This window comes from Hesperophylax consimilis, chromosome 4 (assembly GCF_061612785.1).
Source record: "Hesperophylax consimilis isolate HC1 chromosome 4, BYU_Hcon_1.0, whole genome shotgun sequence".
NCBI lineage: Eukaryota > Metazoa > Arthropoda > Insecta > Trichoptera > Limnephilidae > Hesperophylax > Hesperophylax consimilis.
The window spans coordinates 14,485,032-14,507,423 of record NC_142839.1 but is presented as its reverse complement, the minus strand read 5'-3'; the positions used below and the strand labels follow the sequence as shown (position 1 = coordinate 14,507,423).

Sequence of the window (22,392 nt, the reverse complement as noted above, 5' to 3'; positions counted from 1 at the left end):
GGCTAAATTTTTATTCGTACATACCTACACTTTGTTATAATAGTAATGTAACGGAGATAACTTGCAAATTTCTTGATAACATTGCTTAATGATACTTTAAAGATCAAATTACTCATAATAGCATAGTATATTTGAAAATTTATTACTTAATTTATGTTTTTAATACATGTATATACTGGCGCGCCTAGATAATTAGCTGTCATACATCCTGTTTAACTTGAAAGTAAATATATAAACGTTAGCAAATAACAATATATTTTTATGGATGAACTTCGTTAGGAGTAATAGACTGGCACGAAAAAGGAAATCGACACCTTTTCACAGATGAGATCATCTCGTGAGTTGGCATGGTGGTAGGTGGTAGGTACCTAATTTAGAGGATCGGGGGGGTTGGGTAGGCAGGAAGGGTTGGACCCTTCAAACCCATGTGGAATGTTAAATAGCCCAAATTTGCCTAAACACCCAGAATCCAACAGACACGAGGGCTATTACCACTCGCGAACAATGCATTTAAAATCATTGATGGGTGTGCTAAAAACACGTTTCATTATTTTTTTCAAAAGTTTTTTTTCTTTATTCTGCAGACAGTGGTTAATTAAAACCTTTTATTTCCGGACTTGAATCTTTAATAATACTGTCTTAAAGATAAATATAACCTCCTTACTTTGATCCTGTTAAAAAAGTGATAGCATGCCAATTTTCTGATAAAATTTTAGTGATTCAGAATATATTGAGAACACATGTTATTTTCCTCATGTCAATGTCAATATCAATATTCAGGGGTAGACAGAGAGGACGGACCGCCAAACAACACGGTCTTGGTACACATTCCTTGCTTAATTTACATTAATACATCGCCCTATACATACTCTTCTGTTATTCTGACTCCAAACTCAAAAAGTATTTGGTTAACTTGATCGTGCCATGTCATTCAAATTCGCGTCATATATTCTCCATTTTCGTTAATTCGCTCTACATGGCCAACCCATCTAATCGTTGCCCTCTTAATGTAAATCATTACGCTTAGTTCTGCCTTTAATTATTTTCGAATCTCCACATTTCTTACACGATCATATATGGTTTTACCGTACATCATCATTTCTAGCATTCAATATACTTCCATCTTTCCTCTGCCTCGCGTCAATGCAATAAATCAGGGATGATACCAGAACTCCACTGTGGACTGTTCTTTGAAATTATCAATACACCCTAAGCTGATGAGAATAAATGAATCTAAATCGAGTATGATAGTTATTATCGTCATCTTTCAGAGCGGTGGGGGCCAATGGGCAATGGTCCCTTTAACAAAGGTCTCTGGCAAAACCTTTTATCCAAGGTGAATGGTTATTTATAATATATGGTTACTCACAGAGCCGGGATCATCTCCGATCGCAGATTGATCGCTTATTAGTTATTAGCAACAGTTTAGAGCATTGAAAACTAATAAAACAACCCGTTATTAGGGCAAATTACAGCACCTTTTTATGACACGGTTATTATCGGCGATGAATCTAACGCGTCCAAGTATATTTTATGGTCATGTCTCATGCCAATATTAAATTTACATCGATAAAACTTGGATATGCTTAGAGGTGGAGTTTTATTGGTGTTGAAAGTAGTATTTAGGATACATTCGACGATTTTGGAAAGATACAATTTCAATAACTTCATACTTAAAATTTTAATAAAGAATTAATAATAATAATTTCATAACTTCTATAGCGCCGTTTTCTTAGTTAATTTGGTTCATAAATATATTTTTTAACATTAGCTCCACACAGGAGGTCCCGAGGAAAAAAACACCCTCAGGGGGCCATGTCATCTTTGGGGATGCTGTGTGGGGGTCTTTTTGAGGAAAGGAAGGAGAGAAAGTTGTGGGGAGGAAAGCGGTATGAGGTGTAGGTAGTAATCTGGGGGTCAGTGTGTCCAGGAGTAAAGGACGTATGAATCCATCCCTCCCACTGCGGTTCAAAGTGATGGGTCGAGAGGGAATTCAGCTGGAGAGGTCAAAAGGTCTCCCTCAACCAGTCTCTCCAGATCCAACCCGCCACGCAATATGTGGACAAACGCATCCGCCACCAAGACCTAGATAAACCTCGCCCCGTGAACCCGGGTATCCCTGTTAAGTCACCAAACGTAGCAAACTACTTGGGATGACCTATGGTAGAGATGTTGGTTAACCAATAAATGGTTACCGGGAAGGCGGTACCCATACCGGCCTCCCAAATTGATATTGTTTTGAGAGTAAAATTTTTATTTAATTTTGTATTCTTTAATCCCGCCAAAACGATCGAATTTTAATAAGGGAGGTACGCGTGACGTCATACGTACATCGGTTTTGTCATTCAACAGTAAGGCCATTCCCACACGGGTCGGTCAAAATCAAAAATTCCGAAATAAATATTTAAAGACAGTAAAAAATAACACTTTTTGTTTATAATTTGCATACCGCTGTGGTGACCCGGTGAGCGGGATCGCCCAAAATATTTTTCACACGAGTTCCTCATTCTAAGATCTAAATTAAAAATTGTAAAAATTATAATCGATAATTCATGCTGCCAGCTACCTTAAACGAGCTAAATGTTCTTCTTAGATTTTAAGCTTGAATCTTATAAATCTTAGAATCAGTAATATGTACTTAGGTGATCTTTGAATAATTTGGATGTTTAAACGATGTTTGAAATGTTTTGGAATGTGGTCGTAGATATATAGCTATTTAATAATAATTGTCCCTAGGTAATAGTAAAATTAATAATCTCCATATTTTAATGGATACATGTTTATAAATCTTGATTAAAAAAATCAATTACCGAAGTCGTACAGTAAAATCGTAAAAACTTTATGAGTAAAATAATTAGTTCCGTACGCACTCTAGTCGAACGATATGCAACACGTAACACAGCGTTTGTAATAATATATGACCTGGCAACTAAAATTCACAAGTCTGTATTATATTATAAAACATTTATACAAATAATCCCAACAGGCTGCGATCTCATTTACAAAACAAGTTATCTCCTAACCGAGTCAGATTAACAGCAGCCTAAACAAAACGGTCCAAATACAGCGTAATGCTGGGTACAGTGAGATGATGTCGAAATCAATTTATAACAGCATGGCATTAACTCAAATTAGTTGCCTAATATGTCTGGCTATATCTATATCAACATGTTAACGTAATGACTACTGCTTCCGCTCACTGTCCGATCTCCTGCTTTTGTGGGGTAAAAAAAATACAACTTCTGATTAGGCTCTTGTAATGTTTTAATAGCAATTGGCGAATAGCAAAAAATAGCGAAACCACCGGTAATTAACTTAAAATCAAAGATTTGGTGTTTTATTGGCCCGCATTCCGAATTTTTACCGAACTATAACATAATTAATTGGATCACTCAACACGCCCACACGGCACTTCTTGTGTTATTCTTTATTCTATGGCTGCACTGAATTATTTCTTTAAACCTCGAACCTTTTTCAATGAGAGGTTCAAACACGATAAGTCTTATCAGTTACGACCTAATTTACCTATTTAACTAACATTTGTCAATTGTTGGCCGTAAGCGCGGGTAAGTTATATCCTGCATTGAAAAATTGCATGAAGTGGAGGATTTCTGAAGTAAATTCCAATTTTAAAATCTTAAATTGTAAGTGTTTTGCACCTTGCCATAAACAGGTAGCTTTTTAAGAAGTATCTTCTTGTTTTGCATGCTCATTGAATACGTTACCGCTGGAGATGTATCAAAGCGTTTTCATCGCGGCGGACATGCGCTGTCGCATCAGACTAAAAATTCAAAATAAAGATTTCCAGAATACAAAAAACAACCTCAAATTATAATCAGGTAGCAGTATCGCTTCAGGGGACGTACATACAAGTTTTTCACTGGTAATATTTTTTGGTTTAAGCTTCTCGTCTCGTGGACAAGTTGATTTTTAATCGTAGTGTCAAGAATTCACCCGGAAAGAATCGTCAATCACTTTTTGTCAGTGACATAACATTTAAGTATGATTTGGTTTAATGTAAGGCAAACAAAAAAGGAATTAAAAAACCTCTCTTAGAAGAAATAACAACGCTTTAAGCTTTGATTTATGAGTAAGTGAAAACAGTGCTTCGTAAACCCATCGTAGAATAGCAAGCTATATATTTAGTATTGTAATCTAAAGCTTAAGGTTTTTGGCGAGCTTTTTTAAATGCCTTTGAGGTGATGTATCACAAAAATGTTGCTCTGAAAATCAAATGTTGTTTTTAACTTGAGTGAATAAATATTATGGCTTAAAAAACGTGCATTCATATAGATCAACAAACCCTGATTCTGAATATTACATGGTTTTATTATAAATATAACTAATAAATCATCATTCAAAAACGACTCAAACCATAAGAGACATAAACGCCCTGTGATTGGTCGGCGGGTTCTACAGAACTTATGCCGATACCTCACGGGTCGGTCAGCCGCGTACTTTGCATGCGGACAATTTTGTAAAAAGTTGCGCTGCTTAGGCTCGCACACAGGTCACCACAGCGGTAAAAAAAAATTAGTTCAAAAGAATTTGTGTGTTTTTTTTAATCTTATTAAATATTTGAATTAGGATTTGTTGATTTTATACCGACCCAAGTGGGATTGACCTAACTGGGAACCGATTAAACAGGGGTAAGTCTGACGTCACGTGTACCCCGTCAGATTCAGATCCCGTCAGATCGAAATTTGTAAAAAAACACCGGCATTTCTTTTAGAAGGTGAATTGAAACATATTAAAAAATAAAATTTTCTGGAATTCATTATTAACAAGGTATATTATTATGGTAAAACGGTGTCATCGTATAATATTCGAATTAAGAAGTATTGTCTGCAATAATCTATGTAAATTTATTATTCTTTTTGTGACACGCAATGATTCGTCGATGAAATTTAAGTGTGACGGTCGAAAATCAGGGGTGACCACAAGTAGGTAAGTAGGGACAGAAAGGAGAAGGGGAGGGGGTATATTAAGACCGAGATTACAGGGCGGCATCGCTACAGACAATAACACCTCAGCACCGCAAAAGCACACACGGGTATTTCACACGACTACCTGCATTCCTGCGATACCTGCCTTTTGGTCAATTACCTTCACGGTCGAAGAACAAACGTAAACCAACTGTACTTAAAGATGCACAATTTTATTTATGTTCTCAAAAAGAAAAACTGTTTTATACCTGCAAGGCGAATTCTAGTACTTGATACACAGAAATTAATAATTTTATTTAATAGAGGAGACATATTGTATTCCACGCTTATACCTATCCTATAATACTTATTTTCATATTATAAAATGATGGCTTCAGCACGGGCAAGCCACCCAGTGGGGGCCAACATTACTGGAACATTTTAAAATGTAAAAAATATTGTACTAGATAAAAATAAAAAAAAATACCGCGAAACTGTTGGGGGTAATTATGCGCCAAATTAACGATAATTAAACAAAAAAAGCTAAGTTAGGTTTTTAAACAAAGCAGTTCTAAATACCAAAAATTATAACAAAAAGTGTCTAGTGTAATTGTAGCTTTACTTTTGCGAGTCGTAATGCTCGTTTTTGTATAACATCTCTGATGCTGCGTATACATTTGGGAGCCGAAGCGCGAGCCAAGCCTAGAATTATGAGAACGGAACGAAGCAACCGCAAGCGGCGGTTTCTGTCGCTCGGCTCGCGTTTCGGCTCGCAAATGTATTTTCGCCAAGAGAGGCGTAAAGTGCATTCCTAGTAACAGCGGTTATTAATTTGGAAACATGTTCCAATTTTCGTTTATGTAAACATTGTAATCGATAAACAACTAAAAGAGTGTAAATACAAAAAAAATGTAATTTATAGAACAACTGACCGAGCGCGGAGAAATAATAATATTTATAAAGGTCTGTTTATACGAACGTTTTGTAAACCGTTGGATAAAAATATCAAATGAATTAAAGCTTTTTTATTTGGACCCACGTGAATGTTATGAGAAAAAAAAATTTGTCAGTAGTTACCGCTGGCATTGAAAATTTCATTAATTACTATACAACAATACACATAACTACCCTGATGTTATTATTGACACCCTGATTAGAGGAGGCATAGAGAGGATCGATCGAGGGACGAAATTGACCGATGATTACAGACCTTGTCAGATTATCCTAATTTATGTAATGTGAAGCGTCTAACAGCTTATCATAGACTGTGATATATTGAGGCACTGAAGCGGCCGGGATCATGAAACTGCGGTAAATATCAAAGCTGATGAGTTATGTCGGAAATCTCAAGATACCTACTTTGAGTTGCATAAATACGCCTACGTAACACGACCCAGATAGAATCTTATAAGAATCTGCATAGATTCTCATGTTTCCAAATGGTCCTATATAGAAAATATCGTGTCTAATAAACTCTTCTAATAATTCATGACAAATTAACACATAATACTATTAAAGGCACAACATCCATTTGTGTGATATTGAAAGCAGCACAAACTCTCCCACGGGGTGTTCCAGCGCTGTGAAGTTTGCTCCATATTATTTGTATCTCTAATTTCAAAGACATTTTAACCATTTTCTGTTTAGTACTTCATTTCTAGCACGAGCAATGGAGCTCTCAGAGATTAACTGTTAAAAAACGCGAGGCGCAGTTTGTTTGACAGTTTACAATAAGTACTTTCAATGAAAGAAGAACTTGAAACTCAGACTATGTTAATACTAATATTTTGTTTCTGAAAATATGTAGGAGTAAAAAAGGTTTGAATCACAAGTGTAAATGTCCATAAAATGGTAATCTGGTGACTGAGGGCAGCCTTTAACAATTCTAAGTTATGTAAACGGGATAATAATGAGGGGTAATTTGCGAGATGATGACCTACTAACGTATTACATATTAATTACTTTCTAAAGCTGCCAGGTATATCTGGAAAACCTCAGGAAAATGGGGGTGTTTTTTAGGCCCACTAAAGTAAGTACCTACCTGTCTAACAAAAATTCCTTGAAATAACTCTGCAAACTACAGGTTGAGGATTTTTCAGTTAATAATTCGTTGAGTTTTTTTAGTGAATTTGTAAAATAAATTTACATTTACTTAACTCTTAACAGGCCAAGAAGCCAAACAAAAAGTCTGTAACCAAGTGGGTCTTCCGATGACCCCATGCGTTTTTCTGTATTATGGGCTTATAAACTATAGAAATCCCAATTATTCAGTCAATTATTAATGGTAACTTATTTATTTGCGTAGGTATAGGTAAAATACTAAAATGATATGTCAAGTATTTAAGCTAATATAATAAGGAGGGTAGTCATTTTGGGTACTACCTACTCCCCCACTTGGCTGCGGGACAGTTAATCATTATACCTAGAAAATGATTTATCATTTAACATAGACATTCCGGACAGTTCGAATTCGAACCAGGAGACTATTATCCGAGCGCTTATCTTCGTGTCTTACCTGTCAAAATCTGTGAGTCTGGACGAGTCCCGGAAGCCCTTGGCGAAGGGGTTGCTGTCGATCTTGAGCTTGGTGATGAGCTGGTTCTGGTAGGCGGTGACGGCGGTGAAGACCGTCTCGGGGAAGATGTAGGTGCGGTATTGCTCAGCCTCCAGGTCCACGATGGGACCCGCCGTGTGCTCGCGCCACTTCACCAGGTGGATGCGAGGCTGGTAGCGGTGCATGGAGTTCAGGACGATCTTGGAACAATAAACATTTTTTTGTTAATATACGATGGTATAATTCATTATTATAAGCAATTATTAGCCTGAAATACCCATATATTGAAAAAATATTCCGAAAAAAAATTATGTGGCCGACGAGAATCGAGCACACAGACACTATCGGCAATCAGAAGGCTGTGGGTGCAATTTCCGTCGTTGGCATTTATTTTAAGATTTTTTTCAAATTATTTGGGTTAAAAACGCGATTTCAGGCCTTAACGAATGAATTAACAGGTTTCCTGACAAATTTTTGCAAATTACGATGTAGGAACGCAATGAAAATCCGAATATTTTCGCATGGTATACTATCGAGTCAAATGCAATTGCATGCCTTGATGGTATAGGTATGTGTGATAATAATTGATTTCTATTCAGCCGTTCTGCATTTTAAAGTGAAATAATAAATTTGGAAGCGGTAAATTTTTAATTTCTATTAGGTATTAATACATTTTCTGAAGAATTTTATACTATTAAGTAGGTACTAGAGAATGAAAATTTGTGGAGAGTCAACGTTAATAGTTTTACCATTAATAAAATATAAAAATTATTTGGTGAAAAGAAAAATGTCACTAGCATAAAAACAATTTATTTAGAAATCTTACTATTGCCAGCATATATTTAAACCTGTTCATCGGATCATCAATTTAAAGTCAAATCATTATGATGATTCAAATAACGCAGCAAATCATAGATACAAACGTTTAAGTTCGTTAATACGTGTTATTTCTCACTAAATTTTCCTTTCAAATCATCTTTTGTTGTTCCGTCTAATTAATTGCTCACAATCATGTCATGCAGTCAATAAAGCACACAGCCAAAAGCTACTTTCATCAGCGTAATGAAACAATACGGTGTGATTGTGGATTGTGTCCGAAGAATGCAGCGGGTAATTACGGCGGAGGGGCGTGGTAACCCCCGGTTACTGATGACCCCGAATCATGAAAAAGCCGACGTGTTTTGGGCAAATTAGGGAAACATTTTCCGTAGGCCATTAAACGTGGACGTTACGAGCGCGGCTCCGAAAACGGAACGTCATCGTATTTCATTACACAATGTAGGTGTAAACTCGGCACAATAAAAATATCGTCTATGTTATTATACGGGAGAACCGGACTGTTTTAATACTATAATGAAAGGTCGTGGAACATACAAAAACATATATTTTATAATTGGTTATATTCGAATGGGACAATACAACGCATTGTCCCAAGAAACGAAATTAATTTAAGGCGATGCACTGCATAGTTATGTGTTTTTGGTTTTAAAATTTGATCGCTTAGAAATCAACTAACCATCACGCCATTTCCTCGCAGGGGTAGGCAGAGTTGTAAGCGGTCTTGGCACACACTCCTTACCTCATTCACATTGCTACATCGTCTCATACATACTCTTCTATTATTCTGACTCTTGACATGGCCCGACTCAAGTATCTGATTCACTTGGTCGTGCCATGTCTTCCTCGGCCGTCTCTGACGTCTGCTACCATTCACATTTGCATCGCTAATTCTCCTTACACTCCTTTCTTCGCTCATTCGCTCTAGGTGCCCAAAACATCTAAGCGTCCCTTTCTTGATCTTACTCATTACGCTTACATCAGCCTTGCACTATTTGCGGATCTCCACATTTCTCACACGATCATACATGGTTATACCACACCTATGCCTCAAGGATCTCATTTCTACAGCATTAAGTCTGTTTAAAAGCTCAGAAAACAATAATGTATCATGCCTTTAAAAACTTCTATAAAGTTCAAAATCTTCTTATGAACCTATTTTCGGTTATGGTTTTACTGTATAAAGTGGCAAATTAAGTCCTTTACAAAATTATCTTAACAAAATAAATATTTGTGCCTGAACGTCCGCAAAATAAAATAAGCGCCACTTTTTGGCGATGCTTTTTTCTGGCGTAAATCAAAACAGGCGGATGGTGTTAAGCGGAAATTTAAACCTTATAGCCATCTACACAAGATGTGTTATTGTAAACGACTCGATTCAAAATGTTACACGACGTAGTGCATCGCCTTAGTAAGGAAGTAAATAATAATTATTATTATGGAAACTCTAATAGGAATAAGCATTCGTTATAGAATATATTATTTTTTTAAATATTTGTAACTTTATATATGGCACATTGGTAATACCTACTTATGATGGAGGTTTAAAATTTTTTTTGATGATTGATCTGTATTGGCTTGTGCCCTATTAATATTTAGCGTAATTAGTGGTCTGTCTAGTGGACGATTGAAGTGCATTATTTGATTGTAAAGCATCAAAATAAAATTTTGACCAAGTGTTGTCTGAGCGAAAGGAATAAGTTATGTTTCGGAGTATCTGGGCCGAAGGCTTGGAATAACAAGTCCAACAGAATTCAGGTCTAAATTAAAAACTTACCTTTTTAAGCTGTCATACCCTTAAATTAAATATACCATTCCTGAGAGAAAATCCAGTTATATCCAATTATGACCTAAATCCTATTTCTAAATTTCGCTAATAAACAATTAGTTAATGTTAATTAAGTGTTAATCTCAAGTGACCTACCAGGTAAGTATTGTACTGTATACTATGTCTATATATAGTTAGTAATAACATAGTAGAAATGTATTACTTGTACAGCGCCCTTGCGGTGATTTTGCACAAAAACGGTGCTATAAAAATCATCCAAATATTATTATTATTATTATTATTAGGAGGTTAGGTATGCTCTTTGGATCTTGATGATGAACAATTTGTCAAAAAGTGTCCAATGAAGTAAACCGTTAATAGTTCTGTTCTGAAGAGGTATGCTAATATATGTTATAATTATCTAAAGTATTCATTTCTATTATGTGTCTGTCTGGTTTAATGAACTCAAATTTCTATCATATTAAAATTGGAACCGATTGTGTTAAGAATTCAGACAAGTTATAAAGCACCTACCTCTAAGATAATATTAAAAAAAAAAATGTTTTTGTTATTTTCAGAATTGGAACTGATTTTTCAAGAGTTCTGATTGAATGACGAAACTGTGATTTTTCACGGGTCTGTGCAAGTAATATTACTAATTATGAGTGTAATATTAACAGCTTAAAAAGATTATATATAAATAATTTGAAATTACGATGTAATCTTGTAGATAAATGCAACGGGATTTTGTATCGTTTGAGTCATTTCAAAATGAGTACCTAGAGTTTTTTGATCCTGCGTAGTTTCGGAGGTCTAACTAATCGGGGTTATGTTTAATAATTTATTTTTCTTCCGGGGTGGGTCCGCTATGAAATATCGAGACTCATTAGTCTACTTCAGGCTGTTGTTACTAACGACCTCTGAAACAGCGGAAGGCGCGCGTTAATTAGCTAGCTCTACCGACTACCCAACTACCCATTTGCCTAGCTGTGGGTTTTAGCACCCCGCACCCGGGTTTATCATCACATCGCGTAGATTCACCCCAGCCGAAGCATTTGAAGAATTTTTGTATTATGAAAATGAGAATATTCGTCGTAAATTTTTTTTTTTTAAATTGAAATTACTCGGTGTTATAATAATCAAAGAATTATGTCCCAGAACGCTATTACGTGTAGGTATAAAAACTTGATGAAGAAAAGAGTTGTTAATAGAATGCTATTCATAAAGAGAAAATGACGTAATACCATTCTATCAGCTGTGCCTATTCACGTAAACAAGGTGTGATAGTTAGAGGGTTATAATTTTCAAGAAAATTTAATAAAACTACCTTGTAAGTACTAGGCAGTAAAGTGTGAAGAATATTTATTATAAATTGCTCAATCTCGCTTTTAAAATAAACCGAGAATTCTTGTTATAGCCGGCAACAAAGATGTTATCAGCGGCCGCATGTTTCGGCGGAGCCTTACGCACAAAGCCTGCCCGAGGGTGGTTGGGTGGTTGGTTTGGTGGTTGGGTGGGTGGCTTGCGTGCGGAAGGCTTTCACCCCTCAAAGCCCTTCCGGCCGCTGAGCGCCTGCGCCCCTTAAGGCTCTTTCGACGCCCCGAGATGTTGAAATTACGTGATAAATTGTACAGATTTCCGCCCGTTTATGGACGCCTACCGCAACTCACCTAATACGGCCAGGTAGTTTTATGAATTTCTACGTTTTTAAGTGTATCACAGGTGTGTTTTCGGGTTATTTTATATACTACTTCTATAGTCTAGCAGCGTTCATTAAAATGTATTTTTAAACATGTTTGCTTATTTATCAAAATTTCTCATGACCACTCTAAATACATTTTTGTGTTTAGGTACTAATTCATTTTCACTAAAGTAATGATTTTAATCAAATTTTGAGAATCTCAAATCTCTGAGAAAAAAATGTATGATGTACCTACATACGTAATGAAAAATCTTGTCAATATAGAGCACATGACATGTAAGCGCTGCTGCGGAAAACGAACCAGTAACCTCTCGGCTGAAAGACAAATAGAAAAACTTTTACCCGTCGGAAACAATTTCATAAGTTTTCAAACAAAAAATTCAAAGTGTTACAATTAAATACGTTTAATAAAGTTTACACTTTCGTGAAAAACGATTAAAATAATCAACGAACGAGTCGATTATAACAAAAATAATTGGGTTTCGCTCATATCGAGCGTTCAAATATTAAATGCATAAGGGGAAGGGGGATTTGTCTACTTGTAACTTTTCATATTGCGAAGTGTTAGACAAGATAAATTTAATTTAAAATATACAATTCACAGAAAAGGGTATTCTTTCACGCTAAGTGATACGTGTTTAAAAATTAACAAACAATTGTTTCTTTCACAACGCTTTCAGTCTCTTCATGACTCCACTAATAATTCATATCCACTTTCTTGACGGAAGGTAATAAGAATAATTCAAAGAAATAAAAACCGTTTTGTCAGACATTTCTTAAAATGGCGGGGTGAATTTTTGTATTAATTATTTATTGATCACTATACATTATTCAAATGGCGTGAGTTTTAAAGGGAAATTTTGAATTTGAGATACAAAATTAACTAAAATAATGCGCTCGAATATCGTTGAAAAAGTGTTTTTTTTTTCAATTTTAGCTGCACATCACTGGCTTCAAAACTTGTGCTGTTCTACAGAGAATGGTGGAAATTGCAGACAAGTTGCCACGTGGCAACTTTATCTAATATATTTTTTTAGTTAAGGCGATGCCATACGTAGTAATGCAAAATCATGTGTTTTTGGTTTGAAAATTTGGTTGCCTAGAAATGTTTCAGATGTTTTAATTAAATACTGCGAGTAGAATACATCTTGGCCTTTGAAATAATCGAGTATTTTTTAGATAAGTTTTTCACAAGCCCAGAAAAAATAATGTAAAGGCCTATGAAAACTGCTTTAAATTTCAAAATTTCCTACTTAAGAACCGATTTTCAGTTATGATTTTATTGCACAATATGGCAAATTAAGTTATTTATAAAATGATCGAAAAAAAAAAATATTTATGCCTGAACATCCACAAAATAAAATAAAAGGCACTATTTGGCCGTGTTTTTTCTTGCATAAATCAAAACAGGCGGATGGTGTTAAGCGGGAATTTAAACCTTATCGCCATCTACGTAAGGGTTGTTATTGATAGCGGCTAAATTTAAAATATTACATGACGTAGTGCATCGCTTTAATGTTAAGATTCTTGTAATATCAATGTTTTATGATAAAAATAAAAAAATAAATAATCAACGATTTGTATTATACCATGGATCAAATAAAACATAAAACATTATTTTTTAGATAAATAGTCATCTCAGTAGCCCTGGCGAGAGACCTCCATTTAGAAACAATACCTTTTTTAATAACTTTAGCCATGTTTTGTGAGCAAATATGAATAGCTACAAGCTTCCCTTTCACACTATCTTCATCCTCACAACACATAACAATCATTGGAGACTGGCTTTAGACCACCGGTAGTACTTGTGTGGTAATCACATAAAAAAGTAGAAAATAACATAGCAAAAACTTATATATTAAGTATATATAATATACTAAGTCCTCCATCACAACACAAGCAACATTCTCCGCTTACTGAGGTGATAGGAGGAGATTTTATAGTATCCTCAGATTATTCGTAACCCGAGAATGTTTGTCTTTGTTTTATAGAATTATAAAAAAGTCAAAATATATTACATGTAAAATAAAAACTTAAAGCCCAGCTACACTACTCGCGAAGTTGATCGAAGTTGACCGAATACGATAGTGTGGGCACGAACTTCACTTCGCTTCGGGCAACTTCGCTTCGCTTCGCCCGACTTTCGATTGTTGTCGGTAAATGCGCCCGAGTCAAAGGACTCGAAGCGTTACTCGCGAAGTTGCACGAGTGTGTGGGCACGCACTTCGAACTTCGGCTAACTTCGTCGAGGACTTCGTCGAAGCGTCGAAGCGAGTAGTGTAGCTGACACTTTAAGTTGTATTTCATTAAATCAGTCTTAGTAAGTCATATTGTCCTCTCACGTGTAGATGAATTGCAAAGAAAACATTGTTTAGACATAATTGTAGTAGGTGATATTTGCATCTCAGAAAATTAATTATAAGAAAATTTAGTATTATTAGTCCCAAAAACATTTTTAAATCATCAATTATTATTTCGTGTACACTCATTCACAAATAATATAGGTATTTATGCAATCGGTTTTTGGACACGAAACCTCAAATAAATAATATGTATTTCATGCATGATTGCGTGTCTTTAACGTATGACTGAAAATATTCAGTTTTTTAAATACTAAATTGTTGTTTTGGTTAACCTCTTAATTGACTGTCAATTTAACAGAATATCATCTGCCGGAAAATACAACGGCCAGCATTTTAAATTGTGAAGAATAACTGCCTCTAACCCTCCCAATTCTGTCGTAAAAAGCATTTTCCACCCCCGCCGTCAACTTATTTGCTACAGTGGTAGTTGGGTAGTATCTACCTACGCGGAAATATTTGTCTCCAAACATGAAGGGGTCAGAGCCAAATTACAGGGTGCACAGGTGAATTAAATTTCCAGGGGATGTAAACTCACCGGGTAAAAAATGGCTATTGTCATTGCTCCCCAAGCAGCGGGAGGGCGTTGCTAGGCAACAGGGGGATTCAGCGCGGAGAGGGTGTTGGAAGTAAAGGGGAGGTGGGAGGGGGACAAGATGGCCGCCGGTGGGGCGGGAAAGCGACGCGTCTGTTCCCTTTACGGCGCACTACGTCCTTACGACGCGAGCTGGAGTAGAGTTCACAAAGCGAAACGGGTCACTTTGGGAAAAGATGCATAGCGTTAGAAGCATTTGATTTTTTCTACCATCCAATTATTTCGCACCTTTTTTACTTGAAATGTACACTAAAGGTGTTTTACGTTGTTCAAATCAAACCTAAAAATTGTTCTGCTGAAAAACTTAAAAAAAATTTGGTTTCTCATATTATTTTCTTATACAATAAGTTAAAATTCGCGTTCATCTAGTATGCTGACTAAGCAAATTTTATATCCTCATGAATATCATGGTTTTACTCGTTAAAATATATATAATTTACGATGCTGATAGCCATCTTGTATGCCCATAGAGCGCTTGTCTGACGAGCAATTAAGAGCCAACACAATCTGACGCTAATTGACATTTTTGTGGGATATTCATTCAGGACAATGAATTTATACAAGAGGTCAATGTAAAACAAACATTTTCACTGCATTCAATGAAAATTAAAACGATTTTATTATAGTGTAGAAATAACAGATATTGAAATGTTTTTCAGATAATCATCGAATTTAAGAGAGTTCAGGAAATAAGGTGTAAAAAATTCTTGGTGTTACTTTTTATGAATAAAATATTGATCAAAGTCATTACCTTATTTAAATTTAAAAAATCACTTAGGTCATATGCAGGTCATCTGAGTGACACCGTATTTGTTTTTTTTTTTTTTTTTTAAATAATTCCAACTGTATTTTGGTCAAAAATATTATTGTTACCTCATTTTTCTTAAATAACTGTTAATGAATTAACGTTTTTTTACATTATCTAAGATTTTTTGTTTCTGTAAGGTCTGACTATGAAAAAATAAATCAAATGGTCCATCTCCTTCGTTATCTTACAGGCAAAGGTTATACCTAGTCTCTCATATATCACTGATCCAGTATATAATTTCTCCACAGCTAACAAACATCATAAACGTAATAAAACCATATTTAATGATTTAGTGCTTGCATACAACTAGTCACAGATTGATACTTTTACTGATTCAGATGTGAGATTAACGAAGGCAATGCATTCTCTGAATCGTGGAAATCATATAATTAGTATATCTTGTTCGCAAATTACAGAACGTGTTCTTTATTCATTATTTTATCCATTATCTTGCAGTCGTAATATGTATGTTATAACATCATAAAAAACTCAAATAAATATTTTTTGAAATCGAAATGCATCATTAAAATAAACGTCACAAATTTATTCGAATAATGTTGTATTTTATTATTTTCTTTTTTGTACCAAATAGATATATTAATATTCTCGCTGGAATCTCCCATGCTGAGGATTTAACCTACATTATTAAAAATTTGTAATTTGAATAAGAAAATATATTAAATAGTGTTTTTTCTAAAATAATTATAAAAATATAATTTATTTTTTTTGTTAGTTTTTTATTTAGTTATAAAAAATTACATTTTTATATCTTGTATTAACCTTTTGACAACTTATTTCTATGACATTAAGGACACTTTATATTTGGTGTCAGTATATTATCTTTTTCTGATCTCCCATTGTTTTAGAAGATAATTCCTTTTCTCGATATGACGCGATATGCACGGAGAATAATAAGCGATATAAAATACTGTTAATTTATTATGAATCTGGTCAATCTAGAAAGCAGTCCTTGAACGAATGAATTGACAGAATTCCTAACAAATTATCAGTTAAAGGCGAATGTTTGATGAGGATGGTGGAATACGTGTCGATTGATATTGATATTGACAAACTGATATTCTCACATGCCGTCATGATATGTATTAGGAAAAGAACAAGAGTTCTTGATGTTTTCTGGATGACTAATAATTTATCACGAAATTGACATGCTATCACTCTTTTAACAGAATTTTTTTCTCCGTGGGCCTACGAGTATATTCTCTCACCAATTTATTCGGCTACCCTTGGTAAATCTTGCCATTTCCATGAAATGACATCTTTTGAAGACAGGTCAAAGCTTTAACGCATTTTAATCGATATTAAACAGCTTATATTAACCCCCTAAAGACCATTTATTTTGACCTAAAAAGATTCAAACTTCGATCTCGATTTACTCGAAAACGAAAGCTCAAATCAAAAAAGTTATAACCCAAAATCGACTCTAAATCCACGCTTGTTCTAAGCACTAATTTCTGGACACCATGTGTATGCCAAAACTAACAAATCGTCCATTTCATAAACATATTCATTACGCATCGACCCATCTGCAATCCGTTCGTATCTTTGACGAGAAAAAAATTACACTTTTATATAATGTGTATTAACATTCGCGTTAATAATGAAAAAATAATTTTGTTTTAGAAGAAAGACAAACATTCCTAGGTTACGAATAACTTGATAATATTTGAAAATCTCCTACTACCACCACAGTAATCGGAAAATGTTGCTTTTGTTGTGATGGGGGACTTAGCCTTAGGAATTGAACACAGTACGCCCTGGTGGGATCCAAACGCGATGTCAACTCAGCCACCGACTGGTCAATTAGGTTGGATTATCGTCAAATTTTAATAATGAAACAATTGAATATCTCATGGTTACACATATAGAATTGAAGCCTTTGGCGAAGGACACATGAAAAGTTGTTAATATTTAAAAGTGTATAAAAAAAAAGTGTTCTTGGCAGATCAAAGCAGGTCTGAAGAGCTTACGGTTTAAAACAGTCGCCCAGTTCCCGAATTTCAGATGCAATAGCAATAACCTTTTGGCTCGTGTGTTTTTGTTACATGTATAAATATATTTTTGATTCAATGTTCAATGGTACTTAAACGGTACTTATATATCTTTCGAGTTTAGTGACTTTTATTTGTTATGTTTAGAATATAATCAGGTTTGGGGCTTCAACTTAATAGTCAAAATGAGTGTTAAACATGAAATGATCGCACTAAGTAATAATCTGTCACAATAAATTAAATCCGAAGTAAAACATTTCGTGGAAGAAAGAATGTGTGAAGATTTACGACAGTTGTTCCTCTGTAATAAATGTAGCGAGCAGATAGCGTGATAGTTGACAGTGTGGGCTAGACGGCAAGGAGGCAAAACTAAATCCTAAACTTCTGTTCAAACTTTTAAACGGCTAGATAATAAGGTAATGTATTATAGCTTTATTGAATATCTCTTTTTAAGCTTTCTTCATATTTCATCGTGGATCGTGGTTGAATTAAAATTAGAATAAATTTTCACGAGTGTCACATAATGTGATACCGGACGCGTGAAGAAATGGTGGGTGGGGAGTAACCGACCGCACAACAGGGGGCAAAACCAAACACGAATTTTTCTCTTTTTAGTTATTTTATTTTTCACAACAGATTTAAACAAATGAGGTTGGGGGCTTCAGTGTTGTCCCCGAGTCGCGCTCCTAATTTATATTCCCCCACACAGATACGTTGCATTCCTCCCAGTGATAAGCAGATGAAATTCACGTGCGTGTATCTCCAAGATTCATATCAGATCTTTAGGAATTCAACTGAATAATAAATTACTAAAATCAATAATAAAAACATTGAACGGTTTGATTGAGTGCTCTCCCATTGTATACTAAACCAGTAGAATGTAGTAGCCGTATGTTTCTTTCGATGAGAGCTCAGTTTGGTGTTACCTCTCTTTATGTTGTAGGCATCGTTTATGAGAAAAAGAGATAGATATGTTACAACGGAGCTATCAGCAGTTTACCTTACTGATATGACTAAGTTAGTATCGATTTAACGAAGTGTGATGCTGACATAACTACTTTTTTTTTCAAGGGTCAGGGTTCAAGTAAAAAACCGGTAGCGGGATATATATAACCAAAAATTTTAAACAGTCAATTGATTTTATGTTAAAACAGTATCTCCATACTAAAGAGTAGAAACGTTGTTTTAAATCGTAAATAAAATCGCACGCATATCTGAACTAGATAACAGAATACATTATTATTTACTGCACTAGTGCACAGATGCGTCTATCTACTGCTATACTCATTCGGGACTTCCGCTTTATCTTTCGTTAAATGTTATTAACAATTATTTTGTATCTGCTTGTACATAATATAAAGATAAATATTGGCAATTAATATTTGTACAACGCCCTCGAGGTGATCTTTCATAAAAACAGCGCTATACGACCTTATATTTCTACATGTTTTTTTTATCGAAGAGGATCCAAATGGCGTGTTGAACAAGCAAGTGGAGAATCAATCCGACAGTATCTGACGAGATCGATTGGATGCTAGTTGGAATGCGATGGTCCATAGAATACCTGGCATTGTGCGGAGTGAAGCTATCCAGCCTCGGGTGGCCGTAAATTAGCGGGAGGTCCCCGTCATCGGACGGGTCCTTACTCGTGATACACGGACTCGCAACCATTTCAATAATAGATTCTCGGGATAAAGGTGACTACAAATAATCATAAAAAGAACCCATTTTTAACACGTTGAGTGTTATAAAAACACACAAATAGTCACATTTAACTCCACAGTATTTGAGTAGGCCACCTACCCATTGAAGATGAATAGTTTTATTAATATTTATGTTAATAACATAGTTAAAAATTAATCATATAATTTAGATAATTTTTGTAGAAAGCACTGTTTTAGTTAAAATCGCCTTGATGACGCTGTGCAAATATCACTTCCTAGACTTTAGTAGGCAAGTTTACTCAAGTGATTATGTAAACATGACTTTTGGAGTCATTTTAGGTTTCTCAAGTGATTATGTAAACATGATTTTTGGAGTCATTTTAGGTTACTCAAGTGATTATGTAAACATGACTTTTGTAGTAATGTTAGGTTACTCAAGTGATTATCTAAACATGAATTTTGGAGTCATTTTAGGTTACTCAAGTGATTATGTAAACATGAGAGGAGTTTGGAGTAATTTTAAGAAAATGAAAAGGTTTAATAGATTAAAACATTGTTAAAGAATAGCAGGCACGTACCTTCTAAAGGTTAATCTTTTACAGCGAAGCGTATTATGGATTCCACTAAATTGCGCTAGATTGTGATCTTAGTTATTTTTTTCGCAAAGGTATCATCAGTTTGTAATGAGGACAGTTTTGTATCTTTTAATTGGTCCTGTAAACTGAAAATAATTAGTTTCTCTGCTGTTTTCGTTATTTTTTGCAAGATCATAGTTATAGTAGTTAAATGAAACGAAATAAGACACCCACACAAAATAACAATATTATCATTCTTTTTTGTATATTGTCCGGTTTTGAAAGTAACATAATGTAGATATTTCCATGATGTAATTATTAATATGTAATCATAATTATATTTAACAGATAATTATAAAATCAATGTGAAAAATCAGCTCAAGGGTGCAGTGAAATATAAAAATATTAATTACAAAACAACTGTTATTTTCTCAAGAACTGAATTCTCTAGCAATGGACCATATATTACAAAAACTTTACTTGTCGTAATTTTATCTCAATTATCACGATGCAGAAGGCTTCTTATCTGCACACGTAAACTATTAGAAACATTACATTAATTATTTCTAGTTGATATCAATTCGACGAAATCGTTTCATCAGTTAAGAGCGCTGACAAATTTGTTGTCGCGGCTAAGTTATTGCTCCAGCGACGGGCTTTATCTCAATCCAGCATCTCTCCCACATGATCATACCGATTAATTACTGACTTGTATTAAGGTACCTCAATTTTAAATAAAAGGTGGTTAAGACTCTAATATAAAATAAATAAATTTGCATGTTTTCAATTGTAGGTACCAGCTAGAAACCAATCTTTAAATTCAAAATAGAAAACACCAGGGGCAGCTGATTCTTTGGGTCAATGGGACAGTAACCTCCCAAAAATATAATTTTAACACATTATTATTTTCAATTGATCTTCCATTTATAGATTACTAGAACCGCCTCTGGAAAACATGCAATTCTTGAAATATTACCCTCAAAGCGCTTTTTAATAATAGATTTTCAAGATAATTATTTATGTCCACACACTATACTAAGGTTCATACTTGTATAATACTGTGAACAATAGACGAAAATGGTAGGTATTTATGTAATTACACATTTTTTAAGGAACGTAACTTTCATTATAATCTGCGTGACATGAGTATATAGCGATCCAAGAATTATTTTATGAAAACACACTTTTGCAAGTTATGTTTTAAAATAATAAGACGAATTATTTATTTGCGCCCGTACATACGCAATATACATATGAATAATTTTTTTTGCATAAAACTCAATTCTTTCAATTTTGTTTTTTAAATTAAACAATAACTTTGTAAACATCACTTATAGGTAAATACTTAATGCCGACCGGGTTTCGCTACAACCGTAGCTTCATCAGGACAGTATAATACTGAAAATACTTTCAAGAAAATCATACAATTACAATATTGTATTCGTGATTCAGTTCAATTTTGTATTTGTATGCCCTTACCGTTTACCATAAGTAAAATAGTTAGAGTGTAATTAGAATATTTTTTCGCCAGCCATGCTAGGGATGACCCCACACGGAGAAAACTTACTGATATGAAATAATGTTAATTTAATATAAATCTGGTCAAATTATTCGTTTTTCTGTTAAAAATGGGAATGCAGGCCTATAACGAATAAATTGAAAGAGTTTGTAACAAAGTATCAGTCAAAAGCAAATGTTTTATGAGGACGGCGGAAAAAGTGTTCATACAAATACTGATATTGATACTGACATACTCGTATTGTAGCATTCCGTCATGATATCCATTAGGAAAAGAACACAACGACAAATATTTTATCGGGAAGTTAGCATGCTGTCACTTTTTTAACAGGATAATTTTTCTCCGTTTAACTATGTTATGTCGTAGTTGTTGTACTGTGAAAAACTGAAATGTTTACTATTCATTTTCGAAATATAAAATCAGTTACACTTGCATGCGAAAGTTCGTAGGTATGTACGGAAGTTCATCGTTAGTTGAAAAAAAGTTTTATTTGAGGGTTAAACTGTTTTTATCAATTTGTCAAAGTTTTTAAAAAGGTTATTAGTTACAATTCCCCATTTCTCTACAAAATGTTAGGGTTGAAAATTATAGCATACGTTTGTAAACTTTTAATATAATATGTAAAAATTATTCTACCAAATCATCGACGTACCTGTTTAGAAGCGTGTTTTCATCATTAACATAAACCACGTTAGAAAGTGACTACCTAGTTCGATACGAGTTAGTTTAAGCCCTGCTTCAAGATGCCACCATGTCGTGTGATAAGTAAATATAAGATTAGCATAAACATGAATTACGTTAATCCCCACCAAATGATTATAATAATATTCAGCCGAGTATAAGTGACTAGATTTTTACGCGATGTTACTTAAATGAATGGAGGATTCGCGGATAAAGCTGTCGTATATCCATAAATTAAAAGCGAATATATTACGTTCATAAAGACTGGGATACGTTTTTATACGTGACATCGATTAGGTGACTATTTCGATGGAATATTGTGAAATGCCATAAGAAATACCATATTCAAATCTTTGGAGAGATAAGAACAATAATATCTGATACCGACTGTGTGC

General features: G+C 34.4%; 1 protein-coding gene across 1 annotated transcript in view; it reads right to left on the bottom strand.

The window, feature by feature from the left end:
• mid (midline) overlaps positions 1-22,392 on the bottom strand; it is a 123,315-nt gene that overhangs the window by 14,002 nt on the left and 86,921 nt on the right. Inside the window, exon 5 of the mRNA XM_089631052.1 lies at positions 7,441-7,679. Within this exon, the coding sequence (XP_089487178.1) occupies positions 7,441-7,679 (239 nt within the window). The remainder of the gene's footprint in view (positions 1-7,440; positions 7,680-22,392) is intronic.